The following is a 26,532-nucleotide window of genomic DNA, read 5'->3' as shown; positions in this document are numbered from 1 at the left end:
CTGTCCATCTGTCCATGTGTGCATGCATGCGCGTGTCTATGTCTGTCTGCGTCTGCGAGCAGCCAATCTCCGGCACCGTTGGCTTGGTCGCAGCGAAACTGTGCACACACACACACACACACACACACACACACACACACACACACACACACACACACACACACACACACACACACACACACACACACGCACACACACACGCACACACACGCACACACACACGCACACACACGCACACACACACGCACGCACACACACACTCCCTGGATGCCAGAGCAGAACCTTTGACCCACATTATTCACATGGGCCTGTTATAGTGCCACCAGGAGGCCGATTTTTGCATAACACATTTTTTGACATCTACTCCTACAGATGTTGTCCAAACATCACGCAAATCGGTACACAGTATCTCCATAGTCATTAAACAAAACGCATCATTCACATTTTTCATATTCCATCCTGATTGACTAAGATTGGCTTCCAAAGTTTGCAGGAGTGCTCCGTTTTGAACAAAATGCCTCAAATCATGAACGCAGTGTGCGATTTTTGTGACATTATGCACGGACATTCCCACTAGGCCAAGAAAGAAATGCCACTTGATTTTTTTTCAAATCAGCTCATGGTGAAGCTATAACAGGCCGATTCGCGTTTTTACCTATAACTGCACCGATCTATGTAAAACTTTGTATGTGCACTCCCTAGAGGCCAATGAAAAAACTTTGCCCTGCATTTTTCACATCTGCCTTTTATAGCGCCACCAGGAGGCCGACTTGTGTAAAACAATTATTTTGATATTACTCATTCAGATTTCATCCAAATGTCATGCACATCGGTACACATGATCTCTATAGTCATGTGATCAAAACGAATCTGTTACATTTTTCATATTCTATCCTGATTGGCTAAGATTGACATAATTGTTGCAGGAGTGGCCCGTTTTGAACGAAATCGGTACACATTATTGTAATATTGTGATCAAGAAGGATCTGTCCGATTCTTCATATTCCATTACATTGCTGGCCCACAATATGGCAGAGACTTTTTCTAGTTTTAATGTGGATTTTCACTTTAGCTTTGATTGGGTCATTTAATCTGTGGGGTAGCCTACTTTTCACATGCCTCTATCATTTTTGTATCACCAAACCCCTGCTGTATATGGCTACTTCCTCTGAACACACTATTGGTAATTCAATTGTATTGAATGCAATGTGTCAAAGTGAATTGTGCAACACACAATGACAAAAGTTCCCCCGTGCAGCTGAACAGAAGTGAATTTACTGTTCTCTAGTCATTAGTCTTGAATGCAGCCCCGACTTTCACTCTGAACCTGCTTGTTGCTAAGCAACCGCAGCATATGCTGAGTGGAGATTGACAGCACGTTAACTCCGTGTCGCGTCACCGACATTGTTGCCACTTTTGCTTTATTTGGGGCAAACTTTGCAGTGAGTAGGCCTAAACTTCGGCCAGATAATTGACTCTCTGGCCAAGGATAATAACACCTAAGGGGCATTTTACAAGTAAGTTGATAGCAGCAACTTTTTTGCTTTCACTTTCTGCCATGACAACGACCACAACTCATTAAAGTTTCATTAACAATTTAACGCAAACTTAGCTCACAGCATCCAGAACAGAACGTGGGAGGCAGTGTTTGTAAGTTTAGCCAACATCACACACTACATCATCAAATGCCTGTGTTTAAAATTATTTGTATTTTCTTATTTCAGATTTTTGTGTGGTTGCAATAATGTTAAACGGTTCCAATTTTCTATTTCTACCAGGTTGTGTGGAGACCCCCAGCAGAGGTGATGACGGATGATTCAGCATTGTTACCACAATGCCTGAAGTTGAACCCCTTAGATTCCCTTCAAGAGAAGGACATGATCTACAAGGTTTGTGTGTTTGTTTGTTTGTTTGTGTGTGTGTGTGTGTGTGTGTGTGTGTGTGTGTGTGTGTGTGTGTGTGTGTGTGTGTGTGTGTGTGTGTGTGTGTGTGTGTGTGTGTGTGTGTGTGTTTGCTTGTGTGTGTTATTAAGCCATCTGCTTGGATTGGAATTAACAAAATAAATACTTAGGGTAGGGTAAGTGATTTACTTTGGTTAAAATAAGTGTTAAAAAGCTCTATTTTCTGATAGTACTCATTGCTATAGAGTGTTTGTTCAGCAAAAGGAGTCTCCCATGTCTCTCCAGCTCTTTATTAAACAGAAAATGCATTTTCAGTGCTCTCTCCTGATTGGCTTAAATTTTGTCACCTACATGAAAATGTACTATATTCTGTGTACTAAAGAGCTGGAGAGACCCCTGTGACCAAACAAACGCTCTGTAGCAATGATTACTATCAGAATATAGTACTTTAAACTTTCTAAAAAATAAAAAATAAATCACTTACCCTATATCTTTAAGTATGATCAGCCAATAATTTGCAGCAGGCTATATCCTATATCAGATCCTCATGGGTTTGGCCTGGTTAATATTGCTATGATTGTTTTATAATTGATTGAGTTTTGGACACCGACCAAAACATTTGTATACCCCCTAACCCTTCCATTGTTAATGGAAATCGATACTTTTGCAAAGTCAGCCAATCACATTACAGCTAGTGTCATCACCACTAACTGTAATGTGATTGGCTGACTTTGCAAATTCAGGACTGTGATTGGCTAGCGAAACACATGACACATGTGCAGCCCTATGAATAGCAGTATGGACTTTAAAAAAAGTCATTTATCCTTTTTTTAAAGTGAGTCATGTTGTGATGACCACACACCGCCCACTTCACACTGGGTGTGATTTTTCTACATACATAATTGTTTGGCATTTTATATTGTCTGACAATTGAACACAAACCAATTCTTCACATATCACAAATTATATATCATGTGGACTCAAACACCACACGACCGAACGGCCTCAAACTTGGCATGTTTGTTGTAGGCCTACAGTATGACTGGGGGTTGTGCAGTGCAGGGCAATTTGATCGGACCAATGGTTTCTGAGAACTGAAAAACTGTGAATGCCTATCTGTCTGTCTGTCTGCGGGGGACGCACCGAATCTCTGTGTGTTTGGGAGGGGTGTGAGTCTCAGCTTCCCTGATTGGGCAATCCGACCCGACGGCTTAACCGATTGGCCGAGCTTCATGTCACGTTTGTGCCTCTGCGTCAATGTGTTTGTTATGTAGGCAGGCACCAGCTTCCCTGATTGGCTAACTCCGACCTGTCGGCCTCTCTGATTAGCTGAGCTTTGCGTCACGTTTGTACCGCTTCGCCAATATAGTTGCCAGTATGTGAGAAAATGTGAGGTGAGCCTCCAACATGTCAGACAACATGTACAATGAGTTAAAGGAGTATTGCACAAACGCCTGGCATGTATTCCCGACTTGCATCGTGGCCGAATTGTGTGGCACCCGACATGCGTGGTAACTAGTTACACAAATTTAGAATATAAAGAATTTCATTTGCCAGGATGTCTCAGTCAGTCAACTTTGGCCAGAATGGCCAAACTGTGATACTGTGTGTCAGGAACCGGTGTTAGGACCCAAGTGCAGGAACTCAAATAAACACAGAAGATGAAGCCAATAGAATTTTCACACACATCCAGAGTACACTCACAACATAACTAACACAATTACTGAACTTGAACATAACGCTGGCATCAAAGAACCTGACACACAACTGACCAAGCACTGGACATACAAGAAGAGAGTCTTTAAAAGGATCCCTGGCTATGCCTTAATATATTATAATTGCCATCTATAACTAAAATGTCAAATTAAAAACACCTTAAATATGTTTTTTATTTTAGAAATAGTAATAGTAACTAATGAAACATATTTAAAATATTGTTTTAATGTTCATATTAACCGTAGGAAGTATTACGTTGTTTTTTATTAGGACATGCAAATAACATTCCATAGGGCTGGTCTGGACCACATATGGACAAATTACATCATCAACCTGCGATGGGTGTTGTCCCTCTTGAGTAAAAGATGAACTATTTCTAAAATAACTAAATTATTTAAGGTGGTTTTAATTTGACATTTTAGTTATAGATGGCAATTAGAGGCTCAGCTGGTCCTCACAGGTGACAGCAGTCAGGGCAATCAGACTCTTGGAGCAGAGCAAGGGAGGGGCATAGGCACACTGAGAGGCACACACAGTCACATGGATGCATTATACATACACCGACCTGACGTGAGGCCTTGATCATGACACTGTGTCCTGAAATCTTACAGAACACAAGAGATTTTGTGTCTCGTTGACATTTTGGTGTCCATACCAACTACTGCTACTGTCAGCTTCATACTGCCAGCACTGATCTACTCTTCCTCCTGTTATTATGCATCTTGCAGAGGTGTGACATAGTAGCATTCATAAATGTTGTCTGTGCATGAGGAGTTTATGGAATGACATGAAATGCATCATACATCATATGATTAAATATGACATGGCTGACCAGGTAGCTAAATGCTTAGGGGCGGGCGTGTACCACATTGGCTCTAACATCAAGTCCCTATAGGGCCTGGTTCGATTCCGGGCAGGACAAACCATTTTGTGCTTGTCACTCCACTACCCTCGCTCTCCTTATTTCCTGTCTATCTACTCTGTATCTGTCAAATAAAGGCTCAAAAAGCCCCCCACCCACAAAAATGACTTAAATACAATACACACATGACATGACTATTTAGTAGATTTGATAAATGTTACACATTAGAAGACTTTGCGTTCTCTGATCGTATAGTAAATAGAATTGGAAAACACATTCTTTGTTAGTTTATTAAAAAATGTCTAACTGTCCAAAGCAGGTGTGAATGGCATCAGTCTGTTGGTGTGTTCCTTGTCGTTTTGCAGCCAGATGGCGTCCTTTCACCACAAAGAATATTGCCCTTGGGTTTGCTTCAGGATTCTCAAACTAGTGGATTGAGATTCTACTTTCTCACTGATACCTCCAATATGGTGAAGGATATCAAGGAAAGGAAAGGAAAAGCAGAGAATTACAGTCAGAGCCATATTCAATTAATGTAGGACTTTTTAAACCATATTTAGCAAAGAAGTTGTAGTCATTATTTCAAATAATGACTACAAAGGTCTTTTTCTTTTTGATTTGAGTCTGATTCGATGAGTTAGTTACTGTATATGAGATTTTTGTTCAGTACAATACTTTATTTACTCTACCATACCGAAGGGGCTGTAAACTGATTGCTTACATCCCTGTAAATAAATGTCTCCAAGTGATTTACTATATTTGAAATTCAGTTGTCAGTGTTCTGTATCTCCCAAGATCAAGAGGATCTTCAAGCCGTCTGCCCCGGTAGACGTCGCAGATGTGCCTTGGTTAACACCCCCTCGCCATGTGTCAACAAAGCTATTTGCCACATCCAAGAGCTGAAGAGCAAGGTGGATAATTGGTGTCAACAGGTAAACTACTGGTGTCAGATGTGATCAGTGGTGGACAAAGTATATACTCAAGTAAATACTAAGTATTGAAAAGTACAAATTACGAAGCCCATTTTCAGAAATGTTCTGAAACTTTCAGAAATGTTCAGCAATTTTCAGAAAATGTCAAAAATAGTCAAAATAGCAGATCTATAAGCTCAAAATAGGCTCTGCTATTTTCACTATATTTGAAATAGGGCCTAAGTGGTTAATTCATAATATATGTTAAATGTAAGTTTCAGGAGTGTAGTGGAGTCAAAAGTACAATATTTCTATTCAAAATATAGCAGAGCAAAAGTCATCAGCTTGAAAATACAAAAATAAAAAATATTCCAAAAATGTACAATACTCAAGTAAATATACGTTGTTACTATCCACCACTGGTTGTGGTCAAACATGTGAGAGGTTACAAGCCAAATTTTGTGAAAAAAAGTGTAATAAGCTAATCCCTGGAAAATACTGTATGTTGTGCTCAGTGTTTGCCCCTTCCTTTTGTTTTCCACCAGTCTGGAAATCTCCAGCCACGGCCACATGAGAAACAGCCATACCGCAAACATTTAAGGTGAAGTTTCACCTCCTTTTTGTTCTTGTTTTATTAGTTTTTTCTAATCTTCATTACAATATGAATAAGATCCATATCAGAGGTTTTCTTTTTCTTTCTTTTACCAGATTTCAGGCCCATGACTCCGATTTCAAATCCCTTGTAACTACAGAGTTGTTCATCGAAGGCATTGGACTCGGTACAAGAGGTGAGATAACGTATTTGATTTAAACACACATACTGAAAATAAGAGTCAATTTTAAAATGTTCTGATTTCCCATATACCTTTTAATTGTTGTTATTTCTAAACTAGTTTTTACAAAACATCCTTTAGTTTAATAATGACGATTTGATCATACAATAACACAAAGTGCTTGAATTTTCATGTTGGCAATCTCTCCCACAGAAAGCGGTCCATTTCCCCCGCTACGGAAGGAAACAACAGATGTACTGGTGGAAGTTCTGTATCTGATTGAGCGTCTGGAGGCTGATCGCCAGGATGCAGAGGAGGCTCTTCAAAGGGAGAAGAGAACCAAGAGAGCTTTGGAGAGTAAAGTTGACAGTTTTTCGCTGTGGAAGCAACAGGAGTACCCTCTTGTAGTCCAAAAAGGTCACCCTCTCCAAACAGCTCTTCTGTGTTTTGCACAGTATTATTATAACTTTCCCATTATTTTCTATGTATACAAATATAAAAAAAATGTTTTTTTATTATTCATATATCTTTGTCTTTGTTTAGAGCATGAGGCTTGCACCAGAGACATCACTGAACTAAAGTGGCACCTAAAACTGAGAAAAGATAAGCTTGAGCAAGTGCAGGAGAAAGTGGAGCATATGGAACTTCTGAACCAGCACTTACATGAGGACATCAGCTTTGTCAAAAAACATGGTCCTGTTGTTAAGGAAAAGCTTGAGCTGGAGATTGAAGCCATGCACCAAATGAGCCCTGCCCAAATAGAGGTATAGACAACTCTATAGATAATAAATGTGTGTCAATGAGTGTGAGTGTGTTCCCTGTTGGGAGAGATTGCTTTGTAACACCACTTGAACTTACAGGGAATGTGATGCCCCTAAAAGGTGACGAGAAAATTAGCAGTCAATATAACCCATTTATATTAGATAGATTGCTTCTTACCACTTAAAGGTCGGGTAAGTGATATTGTTTTGTTAAAATAAGTGTTACATAGCTCTATATTGTGATACTAATCATTTCTATGGAGCAGGGGTCTTCAACAGGGGGTCCGGGACCCCTAGGGGGTCTTCAGAGATACTACAGGGGGGTCGCCAAATCTTTGTGTGATAGGAACTTGTTTTTAAATATTAACCACTTTAATACAAATATGAAATATTAACACATCCCTATTTTGGGCGGAACATTTGCCACAAATAGCAGAATTTCAAGCTCACAAGGTGTTGAGGAGGGGGGGGAGTATTGAGGGTTTAAGTGGTTAAATGTCTGAAAATACACATTAACATGTATCCAACATATTAATAGATAAGATCATGTGTGAACAAAGAAACATTAATTTACACAACACTGATGATAGTGCTGTCAAACAATTCAATGAAGCTATCTTTGAAATCAATGAAAACGTTTAATTTGCAACACAATTTTATACAATATGTAGTGGGGGTCCCTGCTTTCTCGCTCTCTCAGCGAAGGGGTCCTAGGCCTGAAAAACGTTGACGACTCGTTGATAGAGTGTTTGCTCAATAACAGGGGTCTCCCTGTCTCTCCAGCTCTTTCTGCATTTTCAGGTCGAGATACCAATTTTATCCAATCAGGAGAACAAACTCATACAGGATACAGGATAAATAAGTGAAAGTAAATAAGTTGAAGTAATTACACAAAGAAATGAGCAGACAAAATTGGAACTGGAACACTATCAAATTGAAGCTGATCAATGGGTACTCTCTCATGATTGGCTGAAGTTGTCAACCTTTCTGAACATTTATTTTATGTTTATTGAAGAGCTGGAGAGATGGGGAGAGTCCCGTTACTGGACAAACGCTCTATACTATGAGAATATAGAGCTTTAAGCTGTTAACAAAAAACCTTTTGTTTTAACCAAAAAATGTCACTTACCCTACCTTTAACTCAATCTTAGCAACTAACAGCATTGCATAACAGTGTCTCTCACAGGCTAATTTTATTTCCGTGCTTTTAAATTAAATTATATCATCACAACCATTTATACTGTTTTGTAAATGTACCAGAGACTAGAATAATAATTTGGTGAGAAAGGGAACTAATACACTCTCCTGGGAAACCATCTGTGTGCTGTTTATATGGGTTTGAAGCTCAGGCAATGGTGGAACAGTACATACAGCATACAGTATCCATTCTACAGTATGTATCTATTTACCTCAATTGTCAAATAAACAAACTAATTGTTAAAGGCAGACAGACTGATAAACTAGCAATCAAATGAAGGGTATGCACAGAAAAGTGCTATTTATGTATGTATCGCTTTACTCATAATTTCAAAACTTGAACCAGCTTACTGACAGTGTTTAACAACCAAAAAACAATCATCATAAAAGAGCAAGGGTACAGTAGAATAATGCTCTATCTGATGCATGCACAAATCTCTACCTTAAGATCAAGAATACTTTCATATTGTGTCAACACTCCAGTTGGAAAAGGCCATAAATACGCCATACACTCAAATTCTGAGCATATGGAATTGTTAATGCACTACATTTGATGTGTCACAAAGTGCACAATTTGTTGGTTATTTTTGAAACACTGCATCACATTTCTAAACTTTTTTTTATGTTATGTTGACTGCCTTCATGCACCACTTCCCTCAGCAAGGACTGTTTTATGACACGCTGTATGATCGGTAAAGACCATTAATGTGTGTTTTAACTCCTTTTAGCTGATGGCCTCACTGATGCACCGCCATGGGATTCACAACACTTTCTTTTAACAGGGCATGATTAGACCACTGCGTTATGTGTTTATAAAGTCAATACCAATATGTAAGAAAAAAATCCAATTCTATGAACAAATGGTATCTGCCGGAAATACAACCCTGTTTTCTCTGTTTGTTTAGGCTGATGAAATGTGCATGAGAACACGCAAGCATCTGAATTTGGCTGAGGAGGAATTAAAAGAGAATGAACAAAAGGCTGACAATAAAAGGAGATCAATGGAGTTAGTAATGAAGGACATCAGGAATCAGCTGGCTGAAAAACAGTGAGTATCAAAGGTCTACTCATGAATGGAAACAAAAGGGAATCACCATCAAAGAAGCCAAACAATTGGAAGGTATTAAAAAGCATCCACTTACTGTGTAGCATAAGCCGTAGTTACATCAGATCACATGCACCGGTAGTGGTACATGTATACATGTGTCTTATAAATATCTTTTGTCTAACAATGCTGATTGTGGCGAGTTAAGCCGATCACTGAAGACATTATTTTGTTTTTCCTTTCCAGAGAAGAGCTAAAACAGTTGAAGGCACATTGGGAAGTTCAGTGTACCAACAAGAAGGATGCTGAACAACTGGCTGCTCATAAGAAAAAACAGTGTGCAGCCATATTAGAGCGTATTCCTGAAATGGAGGCGAGCGAGACATCTCTGAATGACCGGGTAACTGATACAGTGTACTGTAATATGCTTGAATACACACAAAATGCTTGACTTAACGCAGCTGACAGCACTAGTCTAATTCACCTTTCTGGCTTTTTATTGTAGGTCTTGAAATTGAATATTGAAATAGAGGGAGAAGTCCGAAAGACAGCAGCGTTGAATGAGCAGCTAACTAAGTTACAAGAAAACATAAAAAAAGCTGTAAGTAATCTCATGATAACCTTTTAGTAATGTTGTAAAATGTTATACTTGTTAGAAAATATTGCAACTTATACAGTAATGTTAGCAACTAATGCTGTCATCACGATTTAGTAATGTTTCCCCCCAGTGAGGTTGTGTTATAATACTGTAGATAAGAGTACAGTTTAGAGTAGTGCTGAGTGCAGAGAGAGGAGGAATGACATGCAACTCAGGTGTCCAGCCGGAATTAAACCGGAGTTGTTGCTGTAGTCGACACAGAATCCAGTCAGTCATCAGGAGGACCCTGCTGTTGTCACCACTATTGACACTTTAACTTGCTGTTCCTTGTTTCCAGAAGCTGGATGGGGAGGAAGAGGTCTTTCACTTACAAGAGGAATGCCATTCCAAACATAATGCACTAATGGCCCTCTATGAGGACATCAGAGAGTATGAGCGGGAAGTCCAAGACTACAAGAAGAAAATTTCCATGAGGTACAGTTAGAGAGAATCACTTTGAAAATGAGACCACAACCATGTGAAAAATGTAACTCCTGCTCTGGCAGAATGATTCCATCATGTATGTATGTAATATTACAATGAAATATTATCAAAAGGTGACGGGTATCTTTGATGTTATCATCACACTCGCATCACAATTTCAAATAAAACTCATTCTCAAAGACAAGATATGAGGAGAAATAGCACAGTCACATTCCTTCAGCTGGATATAGTAATTTTGTTTGTTGCAGGGCATTTCTGGGTATTTACTCGCCGTGCATCTGTATTTTTGTGTCAGTGAAGAAACGGTGAGGCAGAATGCTATGGACAAGAAGGCCATGCTTCAAGAGATCTGTGAGAATGAAGAGCAGAGGGACCGGGCCAAAGATGAACTGACCCAGGTTGTAGCCCAGCATGGTGCCATCAAGACGAGGAGAGAGGAGCAAGAGCAGCTCACCTTCATGGAAGAACAGAAGGCCAGGGTTAGTGGAAACATACATACTGTATACTGTATACATTATTAGCCACTTGAAACCTAGCATCCCTGTTATGGGCATGTTGTAATAAACATTCACAACACGCATCACAATGTGTCGTGTTGTGAGCTTGTACATTGGCTATTTTTCCCAAAGAGATTTCGTATAGAGGGAAAAAAGAAGGGGACCATTAGACCCATGGGGGACCCCGGTCAACAAAGTATATATGGTTTAAGTGGTCAAATACTTTATAAATGTTACTATAGAGTGACTTGTCTTCCCTACTTAAATGCTCGGATCCTCCAGAAAGTGACAGGAAACTTGAAAACAGAGCTGATGGGTGAGATGAAACGTGCGGCGATGCTTAAGGTAAACTACTAGATTTTGAGTCACTACAGAAATAAAACAACAACGTATAGTTGAATTATAAATGTAACCAATACAAATGTAACACATACATATAAATGAAAATAATAAGGCTTTACGAGAGATGTATGTATGCATATGATGTTCTTCACATCAGAGTCAGTGCGCAATGATCACTGAAGAGTTACACCAAGAGCAATTAAATTTGGAGCTCACCAATCAAGAACTTCAGAAGGAATTTGAAGATGTATCATCAGCTATGAAAGACCTGGAGACAGAAATTGAGGCACTGAGGAAACTTTACAATGATAAATCTCAGGTACAAAAAACAATGCAGAAATTTAGAATGTGTTGTTTTCTAGGTATTTTGAAAACATGTATGTATTGTCAGATAAAAAGAAACGGCTTATTATGTCTCTTTCTTTCAGAAAATCAAGGCTTTGACAGAGAAATTGCACAAAATCCAGTCTGAGCACAGGACCATATCAGACAGCCTTGAGAATGAGAAAAGACTCAAATTTGACCAGCTGAATGCTGTCAAGGTAAATCAGGCAATGCTATGGGTTGCAAAAAGCAATGATAAGTTAGGTTTGTTCTGTACATTTCATTGAGTGAAAAGCCAGTCTGTCATTTTGTTGTTGGGCAAACATTTCTGTGCAGTGAACATTTGGTGCAACCAAGCTATGCAGAATATGTTAACATGAATCCTATTATTTGTTTACTACAGGAGCTACACAGTGCAACAATAAAGAGATATGACCAGACGCTGAGCAGGATCAGTGACCTGTCAAAAAGGTCCACAGAGTACAGAGCTGCATCAGATAACATGGAAAAAACAGCTGCAGCAATGCCAGAAATCATAGAGGAACTTCAGTAAGAATCCATATAGCACATCAAATTGAGACATGATAATATCTGAGAACAAACGCCTACCAATAGCATGAACGATGTGTAATAATCTGCAATTTCAGGTCACAGGAACTTGGAAGTTTCATCTCTTCCATTATTCCATAATTTGTGTCACTGCATTTTTATGATATTTAAAAAAATGATGTTGATAAGCATTCACTTTTATTTTCTGCTTTCAGAAATGTGCTTGATACTGTGGAATTCGAAAACCAATCAGCTACACTCATAATGAACACCTTGCAGTCTGATATTAATGACTACCAACAACGAACGCAGCAATCCATTAAGACACATACTTCTCATTTAGCAGCAAGACAAAAGAAAATGGAAGACACCAAGGTAACCACAATGTTACTGTGACTGAAATATCATCCAACTCTTTGTGAACGTGACAGGGGAAAAACTGTCATGCTGTACTTTTTGTGTATGTGCCAAATACTGTGAAATCAAAGGCAAGCTGGAGAGAAATCTCATTGTTTATTTGTGGATTAGCGTCACCGAATTACAGGTCACAATCCTTTTCTTAAGAAGAAAATGCAGTTTTTCAGGGAAGAGAAAGGAGCAGCAAGCAATTAAAATTACAAGCCATGGTCAATCTTGTTTAAGTGCTTTTTCCCAAATGACAACTCACTGTTCTTATAGGCTTTTTTCTGGTCAGATTTGATGATGCGTGGTGGGTGCTTGGCCCGTTTGGTGACCTGAAGGCCTGGATTTAAAATCAGAATTTCAATGCAAGCTTCGATCCTCAATAATATAAGAAAATATATTTTTTTGTTTGTTTTTAGTCATTCACCTCACAAAGATTTGCTTGTATAAACATTGCAGTTTACAGTGCACAAAGCAGCATATATTTAAATGGTCCTTTGTAATAGAATCCCCTATTTATTGTAAGGTTTTCATCTGCAGGATTATCAGCCCCAGCCAGAGCTTCTTTGCTGATGGGGGTTTCACATGGCTTATCTAATGTGAAATCGCCATGTGGTATATAGTTTCATTAAACGGTGATCAAGAATGCATTAGTTCAAAACAAGAAAAGGCAATGGAGCTTAAGCTGCCATGCATCCAAGTGCAGCAACTTTAAAGAAGTTGTTGGCGTGAGACAATTTAAGAATTAGAAGTCTTCCTCATAGACACAACTCCCATTAGCCAGATAAAAGTCACCCATGCAAAAAGGGGTTTAGTCTTTTCACTTGACAGAATAAAATGGAAACAACAATGCTCCTCACCAAAATAAAAAGATCAGAGAGAGAGAGTGTGTTAACTTCTAGGGAAATTGGTTACTTTGATCACTGAGTTCAATATAAAGCACATATAATGTCTGCATTAGCATAACATAATAAGATGCACTAACTGTTCGGAAATCATTGTGCATGAAGTGGAATGGCCAGACAATTTCACATACAAGATTCCATATAAAATTGCTGACTGCATAGGACACTTCCATAAACCCCTGTAGGTTACAACACCACCTCCTTTTCCAGAAATGTTCATTCTTCAGTTGTTGAGTGTCAGATATAATTTATTAGTATTACTAATAGCTTGTGTGAGTGTGTGTGTGTGTGTGTGTGTGTGTGTGTGTGTGTGTGTGTGTGTGCGTGCGTGCGTGCGTGCGTGCGTGCGTGCGTGCGTGCGCGTGTGTGTGTGTGTGTGAGTGAGAGAGAGAGTATGTTTCTGTATGCGAGTACATGCATCTATCTGTGTGGTCACATTTAATGCAATGTGTACCAGATTGTGTAGTCGCCTTTTAACACCTGCTCAAATCAGTTACTCTCTGAAGTTGCCTTCAGAAAGACTTGAATATTGTGTGCATCAAGACGAAATCAAGGTGACCTGTTGGTCCAACACAATCTCTGGTCATCTCTAATCCCTACAAAATCCTCTCCAAAGGTGTCTGCTTTCAAACACATGCCTATTTGTTAATTTGATCAGGGCCTGTCGTTTGGCGAGGACAAAGTAAACAATGCAAACTGCCGACGCTATCAGTTTCTTATGGGCAATGAAGTGTAATTTGTTCCATTTACACTTCACAACAGCATCAGATGGGCTTTGTCAGTGCTGCATGGAGTAATTAAACCTGAAATCAATAGCAGGCATTTGTCATGTTTACAGCCCCTCTTTCTGCTGGGTTAAACTCATCACTTTAGTGCTGTTCTGTTTTACTGCAGAGACACACTTCATTATGTCTGCAGGTAGAGTTGAGATATTCACTAGCCGCACATCCAATCTTTGGGAAACGGTGTGCAGATGAAAAGGGGACATGCAGAGACACCACCTCATATACATTTATTTGCTTGATTTCCTTAAATAGTGTCCACTGTTGTTTGCCTCTTATTCCTTCTTATTCCCTTTTAGCCTAGAACATGCCTTTGGTATGACCACATTAAAGATCAAAATGTATAGTCAAAATGTTTTTTTTCATAACTGTGCTGTTACTACTATACAATTTCTGCATTGACTCTCAAATCCCTCGAGCATGTAAAAATCTTTCCCTCTGTATCTCTCCATTATGGTATGTATGCTGTAGAGTCATGGAAACATTGATCTATATATTTGATCACTCATTATGTATCTGACAGCCATATTGTACATCATGCTGCCTCAGCACTTATTCATTCTGCTGTAAGTTGTGGCAGCTTGCTTCTGCCAGGCTTTACTATGGCCTCATGCAGGACAAAAATGATGGAACTCCTCATATCAGCCCAGCACACCAAGGCAATTCTGTCATGCTTATGATCATCATCAGTTTACACTTAAACCTTATATACTTAGTAAACTAATACTAGTTGACCGGGGTCAGCTCTGTACTGCTAATTTCCCCCCTTCTACACCAAATTTCTTTTCTGAAAATATAGCATAGGCTTAAAGTGGTTAATAATTCTCATCATGATGTGTATGCTATCAAGCCAAATATCCATGTTATTTCAATCACTTTAAACTATATTTTTTGTTGCTTTTTTTGTTGTTCTTTGTGTGTATAGGAAGCACTAAAGACGGCACTAAAAGAGAATATTGTGTTGGCGCGCCAGTACAGAGATCTCCAGAAGACCCTTCTAGTAGCCAGACAAGATGCTGCGTGTGTGTTAGATGAGAAGAACCGCGTTGAGATATCTTTTAATTTCCAAACACAGGTATGATTCCTCTTTTGATATCTTTTCATTTCCAAACAAAGGTAAGATTCCTCTTTTATTCTTTTATCCAATTCTATATAATACAGGTTGTATGCTATAAAGCTATTCTATTCTATTCTATTCTATTTGGTTTGCCCAGATTTGCCAAGTGACTGGTGTGGTGTGCTCTGCTTTGCTTTGCATGGGCAGTAATTTCAGGATGGTTTTAGTTGGGCACCCAATGAGGAGGTAACTGCAGCAAACTAATAACGATGAGATAACTTGAGTGGAGGAGGATGATGGATGTGACATAATGTAATGCTGGCTATGTAGTCTCTCCACCCAGGGGAGTATAGGAGGGAGGTAGATGGTACATGTAAATACTGTACATTTTATTTGCATAGCTTTTGAAGGTAGTCCAAGGTGAAACACTTCATTATCTTTCTGTCACTGTTTCTCTCCACTACATCTGTTGTAGAAAGACCCATGTTAACCACTTAGGTCATATTCAAACATTAAAAAAAAATACCAGATCTACAAGATTACAACGTTTCACATAGCGACACCCCCCCCCCCCCCCCTTATGGTTAAAACATAGCTTAAGATCAGAGGGAGAAAAGGAGCATTTTCAATGTTAAAAATAGAACCAGGGATCTTGATTAGTTGAAAGAGACAATTCAACAACACTGAACTGTTTCGGCTTTATAGTCAGTGACACCGTTTAGCTCAAATGGAATCACACATGACAACCATAACACCAGGGAGGAACCACACTGTCTTTGCTTTGAGCAACACACATTATATCTTCCCAAAATGACTAATACCTTTACTTGAGCAATTCCTCATCTAACTGCATGAATGTTATCAAGTGAGAAATGCATGCAGAAATAAAATCCTGTGGACAGGATTTGCCACGCTCATGATCAAAGCCTGATTTTCTTTTACTCTGGTTCCAGCCCTCACCATTTTTGTTTGTTTCAACTCTACAAATCCATAACAGCAGCTTCTCACCAACAGTATTGTGTGCCTAAATGTAGTTTTTATAACAAGCTTATAAACAATATGTTTCTGAAATCATGATGCAACTCTGCCAACTCTGTTTTTTTAATCTAATTTATGTAATATCGCCACTGTCTGTCAAAAACCTTGTATCTCCCTTTTTTGTCTCCGCCAGGCCGAAAGGCATGGCGAGAGAGCATGTTTTGCCCCTGTCCGTCCGTCCGTCCGTCCGTGTGTCCGCCCGTCCGTCCGTCCGTCCTTCTGTCTGTGACCAGCTAATCTCCGCCACTGTTGGCCCGGTCGCTGTGAAACTGTGCACACACACTCCCTGGATGCCTCAATTTCTTTAGATCAGCCTGTCATAGCGCCACCATGAGGACGACTTTTGCATGAGGCCGACTTTTATTACTCCTACAGATTTTGTCCAAAAAACATGCAGGTACACAATATCTCTATAGTCATGTGATCAACACAGATCTGTCCGATTTTCCATATTCCATTGTGATTGGCTAGGATTGGTTCATTTTGAACAAAATGCCTCAAATCATGAACTTTCCAGCAATTTCCGTGAAACTTTCCACGCAGATTCCCACTTGGCCCAGGAAGAAATGCCACTTGAAAACGTTCAAATCAGCCACATAGTGGCGCTATAACAGGTCGATTCACGTTTTTACCTATAACGATCTGTGTCAAACTTTGCAAGCACACTCCCTAGAGGCCAAGAAAAAACCTTTGCCCTGCATTCGTCACATATGCCTTTTAGAGCGCCACCAAGAGGCTGACTTTTGGGAAGCACATTCTTTGCTCTTACTCCTTCAGATTCTTTCCAAAACTCACGCAAATCGGTACACAGTATCTCTATAGTCATGTGATCAAGACGGATGTGTCCGATATTTCATAATCATCCTACTTGGCTAACATTGACTTCCAAAGTTTGCAGGATAGGTCCGTTTTGAACAAAATTCCTCAAATCATGAACGCAGTGTGCAATTTCAGTGAAATTTTGCACGCACATTCCCACTTGGCCTAAGAAGAAATGCCACCCTTTTTACATTGGCTGTTATAGCGCCACAAGGAGGCCATAATAACCTATTGGAGCACAAGTCTCCGTCAGGTCAGGTATAGGTCCTACCTGACCTGACGGAGACTTGTGCTCCGAGGAGCACTTTTTCTAGTCTTTTCATAAATTAATGTTATTTTATAATTCATTGTATGACAGTGTTGCACAAAAGTAGTGAAATATAAGTCTTATCTGCAAGCCCACAACGCCTCACAATGGGACACATGTTTGTGAGCTTGTAGATCTGCTGCTTTGGGGAGGGGGAATGAAGATTTTAAAGATTTTTGCCCAAAATAGGGACACCAGGTTGAAGTCTGTCTGTGGGTTTTCAAATATGTAATCAATGAAATGCTTTTGACTAAATAAGAACACTTTGGATCCATTGGAACGCAGGTTCTTTTTTCCATTTCCTGAAAAATAATGGTTTTGGACATACTGATTTCTGCCCAACGGCAACAATATTCAATTTCATCACTGAAATGCTATATTTATCCTATTTAAACTTATTGTTGCCATCAGATGGCTGTTATTTTATCTCCCACGAATCAATTGTCTAAAACTGATTTGGCTATAATTTGGAAGCTGCCTTGCAGTTTACATTTGCTTTGTTGGAATCATTTGATAGCTAAAAGCAATATTACAGTATATGACTTCTCACACCAATCATGTTCAGAGTGTTAATTCGTTTGGAAAGCCTGTAAATTGGTTGATATTCAGCAGAGGGAGCCAAGGAAAGCTCCCTCTAAACTATCCTTGAAATATTATCTTGATATCAGACTTCCCTAATATATATATAACACTGAATGGAAAGAATCCACTTGTGCTCCCAAAAGGGCTGCTACACATTATACATTAAAGAATGTACTCATGCATTTAGTGCAACGTGTCAGTAATGCAAAAGTTGTATCGTTGTACCGTTTAGACTGTAGCACAGAATAATTTCAACATTCTGATTACCTGCACAGTCATCATAGAACCAGGTGCTAATTGCCTTGTCTAGTTATTATATCAGAGAAAATACTTGACTGATACATGTCATAACTTGTGATACATGAATATCAGATCATTTCTTTCCTACAAAACAATTCCAAATCCCTAGGTTAATTTCTCAGTCTACACTTACAAATACATCTTTGGGCTAAACATTTCAATTAATCCAACATCAGACTGTAGATATTCGCAAACACAAAATAAAGGGCTCAATCACATATTAAAACATTTTTAAAAAACTAGGGAGAGGACAGATTAGTCTCAATGTCAACATTCCCTCAGGGCATCATCACTAAAGCGGATGTATCATGGATGTGAGGTAATAGAATATTAAAACAGATGTGCCATGTATGTGAGGTGATAGAATACTGCATGTTAGCCAGTTAGCTTGCTGAGTTTTGGGTCACACCCTTTTACAAGCGATTTTTCCGGCGATTCACATTAAAGGGATGGAACGTCAAATACATCTTCACTGCTAAAGCCCTCCAATCCTGAGTCCCTCCATTGAATGCAACAAGTACACACACACACTGTGTTTGTATCATAAATTAGGAAAAATAAGCATTACATCAATACTTTGCCTCCTATGTTCTTCTTCCTGCTAGCCTGCTCATGTCTCTACTGTACATGTAAGCACTGCCTTGTTTATGTGGCTGTTTCTCGCTGCTCCCGGGTTTTAACGGGGTACACCATAAAGAGCATTCCTGTTATTGTCTTTTTCCTCCAGGAGCTGATGGCTGAGCTAATTCGCTTTAGTTTTTCTATGCACTGGGGAACACATTGCCAAGCAATGATAAGCTTTGTAGGAAAGGAGTGGAGAGATGAAGGGAGAGAAACGAGAAGAAGAAAAAAAAAAGCAATGGCATCTATCAGAATTTAAACCCCTTTGCTTGGAAACTGTGTTCAAATAATAAAGCGAGCAGCATGTCTTTCCAAGAGACTGGGAATAATTTCTGGTTTCGGTGGGGGGTTCATGACTCCGTGTGTATGTGTAAAATATGTCTTGAGGGGATTGGTATAAAGTTAAACTGGGTGAAGTAGAAATATTTTACTCATCAGCTTTGCAGTCACAGAGTTTGCCTCGGCTAGAACAAAACTGCTGAAGCATTTAGAGAAAATTAACCCCCCATCCTGGCAGCCAGATGTGACTGGATTCTGATGAGTGCACACGAGTGGGCAGAGAAACCAAGAGACTGTGAAATTCCTGTCAGGCCCGTGTACTGCAGAATGGGCTATTGACTGCTTTCTCTATTCCCCTCCATCATTCTTCTTGAACACTGCCATTAATTTCCTCTCCTGCTTTACCAATTCCTTTTCTCTGCCTTCTCTCCCCCTAGCTCTCTTTGTTGCAGAAGAGGATGCACGAAGCTATGGTGAAATACTTCAAACAACGCAGCCTCTATAGCCAGGCTGAACTGGACCACTGCCAGGCTCTTTCTCAAGAGACCAACCAGAAAATAAAAACAGTCCAGGTATTTGTATATATAAAATAGGTCGGGGGGAAAACACACGTACCTGCCACCATTAAGTTTAACCGAAATGCAATAGTAGTACGTTAATTTCATGTGATGCTGAGAAATGTATGAGCCTCATCAAGGAAGTGAAAACAAATTAAAACAAGCAACAACAACCAAAACATTGAGTTACCTAATGCCTCCTTTGGCCAGGCACAAGGAGCAGGCAATACCACAGTAAAACATTCACCAGGGCTGTCCGCATCGCTGCTATGGTAGAGTTAAAGACGCCAGTCTTACTCTATATACATCCACTCATCAGATCACAGACTGACGTGATGGATGGTGTGTCTGTGAGAGTGCCTATGCGGTGACCCTGTATCTGGGGATAGCTCTGTCTCTCCAGATAACTCTATATACAGAACACCTTCACTCTGTTTGGTCGCCTATTCCACTACATTAACATTTAGTTTTGTGTCTTGTTTTAACTGGGGCATTTCTTTTGTTATGAATATATATATATATTCCCTCATTTTGAGTTTGCTGTTAATTCAGATAGCTTGGCTCAACAAGAAACAAGCTCAGGAGTGTCAGGTACAAATCGTCTTTGTTGAGTCAAGTAACCTTTTTTCTTTTCTGAATAAAAAGTGAGACCACATTCCGCAAGGTTGAGTAGTGAGATCTTCAATTAGTGGATAATCGGTGTCTAATCTGTGCTGTGACGTGAGATGAGGTCGAAGCGGACAGCGGGACAGTGATGAATCTATACAAAATGTCCTGTCCTGCATTACCGCAGAGGCAGGTGGCATGGAACCATTCTCTGGAACTCCACGCTCTCATTTCCTGTAGTTCCTCCTTCCCTTATAGTGGTAAGAGTTTTGTAACTCTAAAAGACACGTTTATCAGTTCCAAAGCTATACCTGTAAAATAGACACTGGGTGTATTATTGTCTATAGGTTTCCGCCAAAAAGTTAAGATAATAAGAGACACTAAAGGCAAAATTGATTTGAATTGATAAGGCTTTTCTTCCACCTACACCTGTATCTTTTGAAAAATAACGCTGAGTGATTTCCTTCTAAATTCCTCCCCTCCTTGACTGCTGACATGGTATTTGATGGGTCTGGTCCAGACATTACAGGAAGCAGCCATGTCTCGGCGGCCCAGCCTGAAGAGGCCCCAGCAGATCACAGCTCAAGGCAGGGAGGAGTGGGGCATGGAGGGGGAGGAGCCATCAGAGAGCTGCAGAGTGTGAAGGACAAAAGAGCTGGTGTATTCAAGCGTACCGCACCGTCACCCGTCACAGCCCAGCACAGGGTCCATCAGAGCAGGCAGCACTCACTTTAAACAGGTTCAGTCCTGGACTGTCTCTATGCACAGCTAAGGTTTCAACCTCGCAAAATGTGCACGCTTAGAAAATATACAAATGAGTAAATATAATGCCCCTGTAAATGCACTTAATATTAGAGTGTGCCAACGCAATCTTCAGACCCTTAGACCAGTGCACACTGTAACAATGAATCCGAGTTGTGTGCATACAACAGCTCCATCGTTACTTGACAGACTAAATGTAAAGACTCCAAGTGGGGCATAATTGCATGATTCACAGAATATCAATATCGCTTGCCAATTTGTAATAAAGAAATCAATAGAACCGATACAATTTTTGTTTTCCGAACAAACTGGAGCTGGAGCAGACTGAATCCTGATGGGGCCCATACTAATCCATCATGTCCACTTAACCTCACAAGCCGAACATAAGAGAGGTCAGGTTAGTAGTTTCACGGCTAAGGCATGCTCAAATCAGAAGCCAAATGTTACTTTGCTTGGAAGTAGCTTGAGGGGAGGAAGGCCGGGGGAGGCAGCAGGGGGGATGTGGGAGGCAGAGTGGGGGGGGGGGGGGATGTCATCCTGTTACACTGCTGCCAGAACTGGCAGTTCAGTTTTGTGTTCTGCCAGTTTACACTAGGGATGGCATAATTGACAATGGCTAACAGCGGAGAGCAGTGCCGAGCCTTGTTGAATGGCCGGTAATGATTGGAGCAGACGCCCACTGCCCCGTTCCCAGGGGACGGTAATCCAAGATCCTGTTTCTGATATAATTGTTAGTCAGAGAATTTCTGCATGGCTAGGCCGGTTCAGATTCCCAAGCTGGTTGACAGTGCCAGGCAGTTTAATAGAAAAACTGGATGCTGAGGTTTTTAAAACAGAGGAGCACTGAACCTGCACGTGGTTCACCAGGAGCCTCTTGTTCTCCTTCTCCGCAAAAATAAGAACAGGATGGTAACTTTACTCTCACAATTGTAGCCACATCGTCAGCATCATGGGGGGGGGGGGGGGGCATTAGACCTGTGTTCCGTCAGTGCTGCTGGCTCTTCATTCACGTCACTGTTTTCTTAATTAGCCTGCTATTCATTGATTCTATTTGCTTCCTTATTCAAACAGGAGGAGTTGTCAAAAGCAATTCAGCGCATCTCTGCGTTCCTGCAGTCTTTGACAGATGACTCTACTACCACCGATGATGGCACGGCGAACAAACAAGCCAGTCCGGACGCTGTTGGCCTGAACGAGAAGATGCCTGCAGTTCAGATAGGAGTGTAATTGGACATTCACCTGAACCAGACAACTTACTTACCCCAGCACGCTTCACTATCCCTCCTCTTTACTTGCAGCAAATCCATAACAATGAAACAGGTGACTTTCATGCTGCTGTCAGGACTGATCTAATTTTAGCTGGGTGAATGATTGCAATTGGCTTTGCCTCATCAGATAATTAATCTATGTCACCATTAATTGGAAAAGAGAATAATTACAGGCAGTGTTGACAGAAATTCTACGCTTCTCCAGATTTCAAGATCTAATTACAACTAGTGAAACCCCGTGACCTTAACTAGCACTTAGGACCCCCTCGTCCACCTTGACCATACCCATGTGAAGGCACCTCTTCTCCAGAAGAGCCCTGTTTTTGTTTTTGCCGTCTGCTCCCCTCCCTCTCTTCGCTCTCTGAACGCTGTCTCCCTCAATCACTTTTCAATATTCAATCTTAATTTTGTGGAAGTTTAGCATTTTCAATGAGCTGGAGATGAATGATTAATGAATAAATTTAAATGCTTCATTTTGTCCATGGATCATTAGTTAAGTCCTTTGTGGGAAGGACCTGCAAAAGGAGTGAAAATTATTGAGACATTAGCCTGAAGCAATCCAGGGGTAAATAGTGTGCACAAAAGGATGTTGTGTGCACACTATCCACTGGCTTTCTAAAGAACCCTGGGGAAACGCTGCTTTCAATTTGGCATCTCAACTGAAACACACCTACTGTACTATTATTTAGAGAAAATTGATTTTTGTTTCATCATGTTTCAATCCCATCATATTAATGATACAGAACAGTAATGTCTGCTCCCTATACACAACAAAAGTTAGGTAAGATAAGATTTTTCAAAGATGTTATTGTTGCATTTGAACAGTTTTCATCAAAGCGGAATTGAACACGGGTGATAGAAAAGGGTCATACTGTGCTTTTTTTATGAATGTTGTCATTCAGATCCTTGTGGTCTCACAGTTAATGTTCAACATTCATTCAATATATGTCAGTGTTTGTTTGTTTCTTCCTGTGCCCCAGTGGTCCCCTGTCTGCTTGATAGAGATGCAGTTATTTTGTTGAGAGGTCAGAAGCCTCCTTTGCTTGTGGGGACAGAGGGGGGCAGTGTGGAACAACAACCCAAGATGATAATACAGGTCAGTCATCATGGCCTTGAAAATTCATTACTTAACATTTGTTAAGTATTGTAAAAAATCAAAAATAAGTTGGATAAAATCAGATTTTTTTAATGTATTCTTTCTTCTTTTTAATTGGTACGTTTTCACACATTGGAGTTTCTTAAAAACCTCTGCACTCTTGCACATATAGAATCCTCTGTGGACACCAGTATGCAGGATGGCCAGCCTAATGGTGCTAAGAAGGTGTCTCAGACCAGCGGCTTGCTACGATACTGCCTCCTCTCTAAAAAGCACCTTGAAAAGGAAAGATGCTGGGTCCGTCTTCTATTTTTTAGTGGTTATATGGCAATATGTCAAATGAGGGCACCTCCCCAACACATTTATCTCCTCTCCTTGCATCCAATCAATCCCGCAAATAAATGAAAGTGAGCTAGAGCTGGATGTCATCACATTTATCTGCAGGCACGCCTCAAAGTATACGCACCTGCATGCAGCGTCTCTAAAGCGGGTAGACTGTGTGCAAATACTGATGGGGGAGCTACTTGACAACAGAGAAGATGTATTTTCTTCCATATTATAGGCCGGTTTCGGGATGCTGAGAATGCCTCACTGTGGCATTTTATTGTTATATTCTGTGACACATAAAAGTAGGTTTATACTTTATTTCTTTTTTTAATCAATGTCTCGTTTTGCTAAGATACGGTGGGAAAGACTTTACAGATAGCATGATTTCCAATTTTCGCCTGGAGCCACCATGCAGACCACTGCCCCGTTTCACTTGGCTACACGTCACTGATCACCTCTGATCACTGGCGTGAAGCAGAGTGAATCAGAGTAACGTTTTGTGTTTGGAGGCTAAATGAAGGTCTGTTTGAGATTTCTTTCTTTTTCCTTAACCACCTATTTTATACTTTGTCACAGGAGTGTCGCACACCGAAAATAGCTGATCTACAAGCTCACAATGTGTTGCATCCACGACACGCTGTGAGATTCTAGATTGGCTATATATATTTTAAATTAAATAATAATATACGGTATAAATATATATATATATATATATATATATATATATATATATATATATATATATATATATATATATATATATATATATACTGTGTATGTATATATACTGTATATATATATATATATATATATATATATATATATATATATATATATATATATATATATATATATATATATATATATATATATATATATATACACTGTATACATATATATGGTCATATACAGTATATGATGATATGACCAAAATAGGGCCGCCAGGTTGAAAGTGGTTAAACATGTAAAAAAAAAGACTATTCACACTGTCCACTCTCCTCTCTTTGTTCATGACCGAGTGGGGGACTTGAGCCATGGAGCTGATGGAGTCAAAGAAAGAATGTGAGTTGAGAGAGGTGCTACTGTGTCTAAAATATCAATGAGGGAGATACTGCCAAGTTTTAGAGCACACAACAGGGAATAGGTCTTGTGTTAACAAAGAGTGGACCAGGCAGTTCTCCACTGCTCAATAGAGTAAAGCCTAATTTAATACTCCGTAGTACGATGGTGTCGCTTGCCATCTTGTTGGTAAGTGACACCGTCGTACGATGGGGTATAAGTTAAACTTACAGACCTTATAGAACCCCCCAAAGTATTTTCACACCAAAACATTTCAATTTTTCAATGTGAGGATTCCATTTTTTTCTAGTTTCCAAAAGGTTGTGTCATCTACTAAAATTGAAGAAACTGGAACATTTGCCATGGCATAGGCATATACCTACAGTCATTATGCCCAGAGGTAGGCTATGGTTTCCATCACGGGTTGCCAACCGTCCCTTGAAATAAGGAATCGTCCCTTATTTGGAAACTAAAAGAGGTGTCCCTTATTGAACTGATAAGGGACACACCTTGTTTGTTTTGGGAATCAATCAAAGACACACTTCTTACAAGTTCAAACAGTTCATATACATATACAATAACACAGGTTGTTACCACTTAAACCCTCTAGACTTACATGAGTTGTCTCTGTACTTTTTTCTGTCTACACCTAATGTCTTTGCCAAAAATAGTCTATCTATACATGCTCACAACGCTCTGCATTGTGACGCGTTGTGAGCTTGTAGATCTGCAATTTTTGGCAAATGTTCCCCCCAGAATATGGATGCAAGTAGTTAATATAATATACAAAAACTGCCCATATATACAGTGAGACTTTTTCTGGGCTTCCCTTATATTTCTTGGATATAAGGGACGCCCGGCTGGGTGTCCCTTATTAGAATTTCAGGTAGTTGGCAACCCTACATGTGAGAGTCCACAGAAAACATGCCAAACAAGTTACTCAGACAAACAATACATGTTCCTTGTGTTTCCACACTCCTTTGATTCCAAAGACATTTATCTTAACAGGATAATAATTTGTGAAAGTCCCTGACATTTGTGGCTAGCTAGCATGATAATAAATCCATGGCTTGGAACATTTTTTAGTTAATTAGAGTCAATCAATCCAAACTTTGCTCACTTACCGGTGTGAAACCAGAGCATAATGAGCAGAAATCAGCATGGTGATTGGAAAACACAAATTACAGCTGTTAAAGAGAAACTCATCCACTTTGCTTCTGTTGATGCCAATGCCTCCTGCGTGGATTTAAAATTAGTGTGACATTCTTTTAATGGATGTTGAGAGTGCTCTACTATATAAAAAAAGAATTTAAAGCACCATCCTCCAAAACTAGACGTAAATATGATTGAGTGATGATAAGTCTTTGAAATAGTATATTGGTCAGTTCAGTTAACCTGCAAATACAATGAAGACATTATTTCATTTTGGAGCTTTTTTTTTGTTTGTTTCAAAGTTCAAACTACATGCGGCATGGATATAAATAACCTTCCTCTATCTGTTCCATATAAAATAATACATACAGACATGCCATACAGCATGTGAAGGTGGCACATGACTTATGCACTGTCTTATGGTTATACCATTTCCTATTAAATTGTGTTATACGCTAGTGAAGAAACCCTGCATCACTGCTTGTGCTTTACCATTGAGTTGGTCAGCACACGCTGTGAAATCCTTAGCAGTAATTCAACACTGAGAGTACAGATGTAACCAAATGGACCCACACGGGCCCATTTGGTTACACTTGTACTCTCTCAGAGTTAGAGTAACACAGAGGATTTTACAGTGCACTACAGTTATACTGC

At 39.8% G+C, this 26,532-nt stretch overlaps 1 protein-coding gene across 1 annotated transcript; it reads left to right on the top strand.

Annotated features, from left to right (window-relative positions):
• Positions 1-1,431: 1,431 nt before the first annotated feature.
• Positions 1,432-20,949, top strand: ccdc178 (coiled-coil domain containing 178; the record flags this gene model as incomplete). The annotated part of the gene is given in 20 exon segments (XM_084056865.1): positions 1,432-1,517; positions 1,613-1,650; positions 1,779-1,889; positions 5,275-5,411; positions 5,936-5,991; positions 6,099-6,178; positions 6,377-6,580; positions 6,707-6,927; positions 9,027-9,169; positions 9,413-9,566; positions 10,102-10,238; positions 10,543-10,726; positions 11,244-11,405; positions 11,515-11,628; positions 11,814-11,959; positions 12,175-12,334; positions 14,974-15,123; positions 19,489-19,623; positions 20,735-20,821; positions 20,824-20,949. Coding segments are annotated over 18 exon segments (2,451 nt in total). The 5' UTR covers positions 1,432-1,517; positions 1,613-1,650; positions 1,779-1,834.
• Positions 20,950-26,532: the final 5,583 nt, after the last annotated feature.

The sequence above is a fragment of the Gymnoscopelus microlampas genome, assembly GCF_963454915.1.
Source record: "Gymnoscopelus microlampas genome assembly, chromosome: 5".
Lineage (NCBI taxonomy): Eukaryota > Metazoa > Chordata > Actinopteri > Myctophiformes > Myctophidae > Gymnoscopelus > Gymnoscopelus microlampas.
The sequence above is the reverse complement of the archived record's forward strand: the minus strand, read 5'-3'. Positions and strand labels throughout refer to the sequence as shown.